Source organism: Myotis davidii, unplaced genomic scaffold, assembly GCF_000327345.1.
Source record: "Myotis davidii unplaced genomic scaffold, ASM32734v1 scaffold200, whole genome shotgun sequence".
NCBI lineage: Eukaryota > Metazoa > Chordata > Mammalia > Chiroptera > Vespertilionidae > Myotis > Myotis davidii.
The window spans coordinates 784,747-792,858 of NW_006293700.1; the positions used below are offsets into that span (position 1 = coordinate 784,747).

Genomic DNA, 8,112 nt, shown 5'->3' on the forward strand with positions numbered 1-8,112 from the left:
TGACCTTTATTGTGTTGAGGAATGATCCCTCTATTCCCACTTTGCTGAGAGTTTTTGTCATAAATGGGTGCTAGATTTCATCAAATGTTTTTTTTCTGTATCTTTTGGTATGTTCATGTAATTTTTCATTCATTTTGTTATATGATATATCATGTTTATTTATTTTTAATTATTGTACAAACCTTGTATACCTGGAATAAATCCAACGTGATCATAGTTTATGATCTTGCTATTATATTGCTGGGTCCGATTTGCTAATATTTTGAGGATTTTAGCATTTATGTTCATCAGGGATATTTGCCTGTAATTCTTTTTTTGTAGTGTCTTTATCTGATTTTGGAAGTAGGATAATGCTGGCCTCATAAAAAGAGATTGGAAGTGTTCCTTCCTCTTGGATTTTTGGAATAGTTTGAGAAGGATAGATATTTGTTCCATAAGCCTTGATTCTTTAAGATCTTTTTTTTTTTTTAGAAAACTAATTAGGATGCATTGTTAAGCATGAAATATCATTACAAAAGCCTTTGAGAAAAATGACAAGCAAACCTGACGAATGTAAAATTTGAAAATTCAAGTGTACTTTAGAAAATTTCTTTTGTACAAGATGGACTAAATAAGAGTTTTCAAACTACCTTCAGTTGTGTGGATTTTCAAAAACGAATCCTTAGACTTATTTAAAAGGTCTTCGAAAAGCACGTCTGTTTCCTATTCAGCTTCATTACTTGTTGATGTGTTTTTTTGCTGTGGTCTGTGTGTGTGAGGGCCAGGGGTAGCTGAAAGGCTTTTACTTACTCACTCTGGTCATTTTGCCATTATGACAAGCTCAGAGTAAGGACACAGCTCAGCAAGTGGCCCCCAAAACTCAGGAAATAATTTGTGGCTTGAGTTGAAAGCAGTAATTTCTGTGTTGCAAAATAGTATAAGATCGACAGGGGCCAGGTGTTTATTTTTTCCCATCACCTGTGAGAGCTGCTGCTGCTACCCTCTGGTGTCCAATACGAGCTCCTGGCGGCCGTGGTGTGGATCCGGCGTGTGGTTGTGGGGCAGACAGGTCTGCTCCCTGGTCCTCTGTGCAGGCCAGCGGACCACATCATGCTTCCCCCTCGACAACCATGCTCCTGTCCACTTGGGTTTGGTTCTTTGATTCATCTTCCCCTAGAACAGTGATGGCGAACCTTTTGAGCTCGGCGTGCCAGCATTTTGAAAAACCCTAACTTAACTCTGGTGCCGTGTCACATATAGAAATTTGATATTTGCAACCACAGTAAAACAAAGATGTATATTTAACAAAGAAAAATCAACCAAAAAAATGAGTTCGTGTGTCACCTCTGACACACGTGTCATAGGTTTGCCATCACTGCCCTATAGCAACAGCCCAGGCCTGGCAGATGGATGTGGGTGGCATAGCTGTGTGTTAGAAGCTGTTTCACAGTGTGGTTAGAGCACATTCACTGGAGCCAGCCTGGGCTCAAACCCCAGCCTTGCGAGTAAGAAGCTGAGACCAGAGTCTGGCATGTCTCAAACCCTATCAACGATGGGCATTATTAGTAAGGTATGCTCTGGGATGTACAACACTTACATGAAGGAGAGTGTATGAAGGGGAATAGTGCCCTTCTCATTCCAGAGCATGCTGCCATATTTTATAAGAAACACAGAGAAATTATGCATCACCACCACCATCTTCTCCATCACTCCTTGGCAACCAGGTTTCCACACACAAACCCATTGTCTGCACCACCGGAAACGCTCAGGTCACTGCCCTGCCCCACATTGCCCTGGTGAAGCTTCCCCGGCGTCTCCTCTCCCTCACACCTCAGGGCTCCATTGATTTTAAGCTGCTGGGCTTTTCTCTTTAAGGTGCTTGACCAAGAGACGGGTCAAGGTCTGGAGTTATAGGGGCTGGAAGTGAGGTCAGCCTCCCAAGGCGATGAGGGTACTCAGGGTCCGAGCTGTTAGGATGTGGGTTGGGGCCACCGTGTGCACTTTGCACCCTGCACAGAAGTGCGCCTGGAGGGACAACCAGGCACGGAAATGCAGCAGGAGCTCTGCTAGACAAGCCACGCCAACTGGTGGGTAAGTCTTGCTTCATACCACATGGCTACCCTGCTCAGGATCAGGGTCCATCTAAGCTCCCCATCCAAGCTCTAAGATAACATTCATAAGATACTGAGTCTTCATTCAAGAACAGAGGGTCTCTTTCTACTTGGTCGGGTACTTCAGGGTCTTTGGGAGGTTTCTGAAGTGTTTTCTTACCCGTGTTGCATGGTTCTTGTTAAGTTTATTCATAAGTACTTTACCTTCTTTGTTGCTACTGTAAATAGGGCTTTCCTTCATCATTTAAAACCTCTAATTATTATTTGTATTTTCTTAATTTTTAGTCCACTTGACCTCTCTTGGATTATTTCCTATTATTATGTCTCTATGTATTTCTCATTGTGTCTTCAATAGATAGCTGCTTCTTTATAAAGCTGGTTGCCCTTTTTTCCCCCTTATGAACTTAATAGAGTTAGTATTTTGGTCCTGTCGGTTGCATTTGAACTTATACCTATTCCATGTCCCTAGTCCCTGTTTCATATTTAATCTTTTATTATCTCTTCGGTCAGTTTTTTTCTATATAAACCTTTTGTTGTTGTTATTATTGATTTTAGAGAGGAAGGGAGATGGATAGAGAGAAACATTGATGAGAGATATCTACTTGCTGCTTCCAGCATGCCCCTTACTGGGATTTGAGCTGGCAACCTGGGTATGTGCCCTGACTGGAAATTGAACCAGGGACCTCTTGGTTCATGGGTCGATGCTCAACCACTGAGTCACACCAGCCGGGCTTAATATAAACCATTTATTTTATAATCCCAAAACTTGAAATGAATTAAGAAGCTACACCCTAAATTTGCTGACTAGCATCCAAGTTTTCTATCTTTGGTTAGTTTTTAACAGCGTTCTTTGATTCCCAACTATTATTGAACTATACTCTGAATTAGCTCAGTCTCTTTCCACTTTTCTGTTTTTCTTCTCATTTCTAGTTGCACTTTGTCATATAAAATATTTTTTACCTCACTCCTACCTTTGCTTTACCCCCAGACCTGACACAGGATGGGGCAAAAGTAGCTTTGCAGTCGTGAGTACTCAAAGCACAGTTTTGGTTTTATTTTAAATCTTTATTGTTGAAACTATTACATATATCCCCCTTTTCCCCCATTAGCCCACCCCTGCCCCCCAGCAACCTATTGTCTGTGTCCATGGGTTATGCATATATGCATAGAAGTTAATTGGTTGATCTCTTCCCATCTTGCCCTGCCTTCCCTCTGACAGTCGGTTTGGTGCTTCTATGTCTCTAGTTCTATTTTTTGTTCATCCGTTTATGTTGTTTGTTAGATTCCACATATGAATAAGATCATGTGATATTTGTCTTTCTCTGACTGGCTTATTTTGCTTAGCATAATGCTCTCCAGGCCCATCCATGCTGTTGCAAATGGTAAGATTTCTTTCTTACAGCTGTGTAGTGTTCAGTTGTATAGATGTACCACAGTTTTTTAACCCACTCACCTGCTGATGGGCACTTAAGCTGTTTCCAAATTGTAAATTGTACTACTATGAACGTAGTATCCTTTCTAATGTCTTAGGATATATTCCTAGAAGTGGGATCATTGGGTCAAATGGGAGTTCCACTTCTTTATTTTGGGGGGAAATTCCATACTATTTTCCACAGAGGCTGCACCAGTCTGCAGAGTTTATTCTTATATTATTTTCCATACGAACAACTCTAAACCTACTTTTGCCTGCCCCTTATATTAAATGCTCACCACCAATCCTTTGGCTGAGGTTTCCCCAGTGATTTTTTTGGTTGAATGAAACTCATCTGCTAGAAGACTACAGTGGGGCCTTGACCTACGAGTTTAATTCGTTCCGAGACCGAGCTTGTTAAGGAGCTCATTAACTCAGATTACTCTATCAATGCAAAAAATCAGCCGAGAGACAGCTGGTATCTCAAAAAACTCGTGAGAAGAGCTGACATCACAGTATACCGAGCATGCTTACAATTTTTTGGAACTATTTTTCTAGAGCCTGATACTTGCGGGAGAGCTCGTCTGGACATAGCAGCCTTGGCTCATACTCTAATTTCTGATTGAAGGTGGCTTTCACATCCTCAGATGCTTGATTGCACTTACTTGGCAGTGTTGTGTTGTATCTTTTTTCACTTTATAACTTACTTTGGCAGGGGCATTTTCATAAAAGGATGGATTCCTTATTTTCTGTTATAATAATTTTGTGTAAATGTAGGCTGCTTTTACTAATTTCACAAATTTGAAGTATTCACAATTTCTAATTTAAGAGGATCTTTTTCCGGCAGTGTAGCCACATATACTTTTTCATGTATTATTTGGGGGGTGGGAATGGGAAAGATCGCATGTACTCCAATTTTTTATTCCTATTTTTCTTGCAGGACCTGAAATGTCCCTTCTTTTGTTTCTATTTTCCTTTATGATCTGGTTTCCAAAGGGTGTATCTCCCTTCCTCTGTATCCTTTTCTTCCAAAAGCCAGGCCTTTCACACAGCCACCTTGATGCATGCACACTTAAGTCCCTTCCTTGGGGTCACCTCTGTGATGTACCAGGACTCTACTGTATTTTATACTTCAGGTGACATTCTTTCCAGCGATGGTTTCAAATCAATTCTTGGCTCCATCCTCACCTCCTCCTGCTCTCGTCCATACTGTTTTCTAGGGCTTGTGCCCAAAATGTGTCATCCAGCTCTGCTGAGATTTGGTATTAACTTTTTTTTTTACTTACAGGTGATGTGAAGGTTATCTACATTTTCTATCTTCTAGTTAAACTGAGATTTGGGGTTTTGTTTAGTTTTAGTTCTTTTTTCCTGCCGATCTGTATTGCTAGTTACTGCATTAATCTAGGCCACCTCTTTAGAACAGTACTTGGGTACAATAGGGAAAAGATGGTGTTTTCTGCAGGACTGTGGTCATCTCAGTGATGTAGAAAGATCTGAGAGAGAGAAGGGGGTGCATTCTCTGCATACTATGAAAACCACTGAAAGACCGATTTATCATAGGATTTTTAGGGAAAAAAAACACACAAAGAAATAGATTTAAGTATTTGATATGAAGAGTTTAGTTGCATTCAATTTTGTTTTTAAACAAAGTACCAGGTGATATAAAATAAAAATATCTTCCTAAGCTCTGCCTAATACTTTCAAGTCCATCATTTACCCAGCAACCCCAGAAGAAGTAAGGGTTTTATCACACAAGCATTCCCATGTTTGACAGATGAGGGAACCAGAACTCAGACTTACACAATTTCATGGTTACAGAGTTGGCTTGAGTAGAGCCAGGGGTAAAACATGAGCCTCTAACTTCGCCTTGTCGTAGCCGTTATCACTTATTTGATCTTCTTCCCAACTTTGTGTTATTCAATCACTTTTGTACCCTAAGGCCACACCTTGATAATAAATTACTAGGGTGCGATACTTTATATAGTTATACTTCAAATTGATTTGCTCTGTAAAAATGCCAGCTGCTTGTCTGAAAGTAGGAAATCTTTTCTCCACTAATGACCCATCTTCCTCTCTCTTCACAGAGGACAGTTATGGGACGGATGGGAAGGTTAGCCTTCCCAGTCCCACTGCAGACAGCGGCGGGCAAGGCCTGGAGGGTTTATACAGCATAAAGGAAAGCATCTATGAGCACAGACAGAACTACAGACTTAGTCTGGTTGACTGGACTACTTACTTGGAGGATGTAGATAGAGTATTTGCACTGCTGAACAGTCACCACGAGCAAAAGAAAACAAATAAGACAACTGCTCGAAGTGATGGGTTCCTGGCTGGACCTGCTGAGCCCTCTGTGCCGGTAGAGATGGCCTCTGCTGAGTCGGATGAAGACCCAAGCCCTACGGTTGAGGAAGCCCCTCATTTGACATTGCCAGCCGACCTTCAAACCCTGCATTTGAACCGACCAACATTCAGTCCGGAGAGTAAACTTGAATGGAATAACGACATTCCAGAAGTTAGTCGTTTGAATTCTGAACACTGGAGAAATCATAAAACTGACCAATGGACGGAGCATGAAGAGGTGAGTCATCCTGAACTTGACCTCAGTGGTGGTGACATGCCAGAGCTGGTGTTCAAACTCGACCCCAGGCTGCAGCCCATCAGCAGGCGCCAGAAAGGCCTTCCCCAGGATGGCGGTCTGGGAGAAGATGTCTCCGAAGATCAGCTGTATCTTCCTGGGCATTCTGACCCAGATTCCACTCCTCAGACGATCCAAGTGTCCACCTCGGAGCAGCCTAGTAACACCAGCGGCATGGAGAGCATGTCGAACGAGGTGGAGAAAAGTCACAGAAGGGAGACTGATTAGACAAAATTGTTACCTTACCCTAAACACAGTATTAACTTTTTATCAGTAAACTAATAAAGGCAATCAAGACAACCAACATTCCAAGCTACCCTAGGTACCTGCCTGCAGCAGACGTCAGTGCGCATGCGAGCGGACGCACAAGGAACCGGTGCTGTAATTCACTGTGTGTCAAGGTGAGAAAGAAAGGTAATTTGTGGATTTTTGTTGGTTTAGTGGATACTAAAGCAGTGTTAACTTCGGAAAGTTGTAGAGACCTGCGTATACAAATGCTATCCACCACGATGGCTAGAATTGTGCCTTCCTGCATTTCTGAAACTGGATGTCCTCGGTGAAACTTTCAACACACTTCCCACTGCCTGCATCATGTGGTTTGGACTCATTTTTAACCACTGGAATTTTTCAATGCCATCACTTTTAGGTCAATGATTTTGCACTTTGAGATCTAAAAGCCATGTCTGTTTGGCTAGTCTTTTTTTTTTTTTTTTTTTTACAGGCTTGTCACATTCTCACTGCTTGCTCTCAGTGTGACAAATTAAAATAGATCCCCAAGGATGACACACAGTATGGATCCCATATTGTTTAACATACGCTTTTGCCAGAAAATATTGCATGTGGTTTCCCTTGACTTGCTAAAACTGATTAGCAGAAAGGCATGGCTAATGTTAGCGGCAAAAATAAATAAGCAAAACAAAGATCACTTGCTCTCTCTGTGCCTAGCCTCAAAGTGTTCATCATATACTTGAGATAGCTAAATTTTCATTTTCTTAACAGGATAAAAGGACTAAAGATTCCCCTCCATCTTTGTTTTCTTGGCCTGGCTAATAAGCTTAAGTGTTGAGAAAATATATCTTGTTTTGAATTTATATACGGAATTTTTCCAATAAAACATACTCATGAATGTTTCATAATTTAAACACATATATTGTATGATTAAGACCTTCACCAAGTTCTGATTTTTTAAAGGCATAGTTCAAAACGTGTTCTTGAAAACATTCTTATTATGTATTAGATTTTTTAAAGACCAGCAAAAGGATTACCTCATTGAAAGTTATCAGTATCCTAATCAACTTCCCAGTAATAGCTTAACAGTGATTTTCCTTTTAGATAAGTCAAACACATAGGTAAATTATGTTTTCTTTATGTGTTTAAGGTAAACTCTTTTAAAGATAATTTACAATGGTATAGCTGAATCTTCGATAAGTCCTTATTGTAGACTCTGTACATATGTTAAAATTCACTAGCTCTTTATCAGATGTGTGTGCCACCGGCTGAATGACAGAGGAAACATATTTATGGTCACGAATGATATGCTTTGTAAAAAGGCTTCAAGTTATTAAGAAGCATACCGTGTTGTTTTTTTAAATCTTGTGTAATATTCTGTAATACTTTTATAGAACAATTCTGGCTTCAGGAAAGTCTAGAAGCATTATTTCTTGAAATAAAAGGTGTTTAAACTTTACCTGTTTCAGAGGAATGAACTGGACCAAGTTCTTGAGGTACACCCATTCCTTCTAGTAAAACTAAGTCCTGGTCTCAATTTACATGAATAGTAGCCGTAGCAGTAAAAATGACCGAAAGTCCGTGTGTTACAGAACATTCTCAGGTCAGGGATCACAGCACAGATGGGTCTCATTGCTGTCAGGAGGATGTGATGGACAGCACAGGAGCACCCCCCACCACCGCCACCAAAGGCAGTTTGGGTTCTTTGGGGACCATGGACTGTGTTGGAGACCTAACCACCCTCCAAA

The 8,112-nt window shown here is 40.9% G+C and overlaps 1 protein-coding gene across 5 annotated transcripts in view; it reads left to right on the plus strand.

Moving 5' to 3' along the window:
* Nucleotides 1–7,823, plus strand: part of SULF1 (sulfatase 1) — a 146,664-nt gene extending 138,841 nt beyond the window's left edge. For 3 of the 5 annotated variants that reach the window (XM_015566246.1, XM_015566247.1, XM_015566248.1), the window contains one exon: nt 5,586–7,823. In XM_015566246.1, the coding sequence (XP_015421732.1) occupies nt 5,586–6,364 (779 nt within the window). In that variant the 3' untranslated portion in view covers nt 6,365–7,823. The remainder of the gene's footprint in view (nt 1–5,585) is intronic. The other 2 variants (XM_006767312.2, XM_015566249.1) reach the window with 1 other exon arrangement.
* The last annotated feature ends 289 nt before the right edge of the window (nt 7,824–8,112 follow it).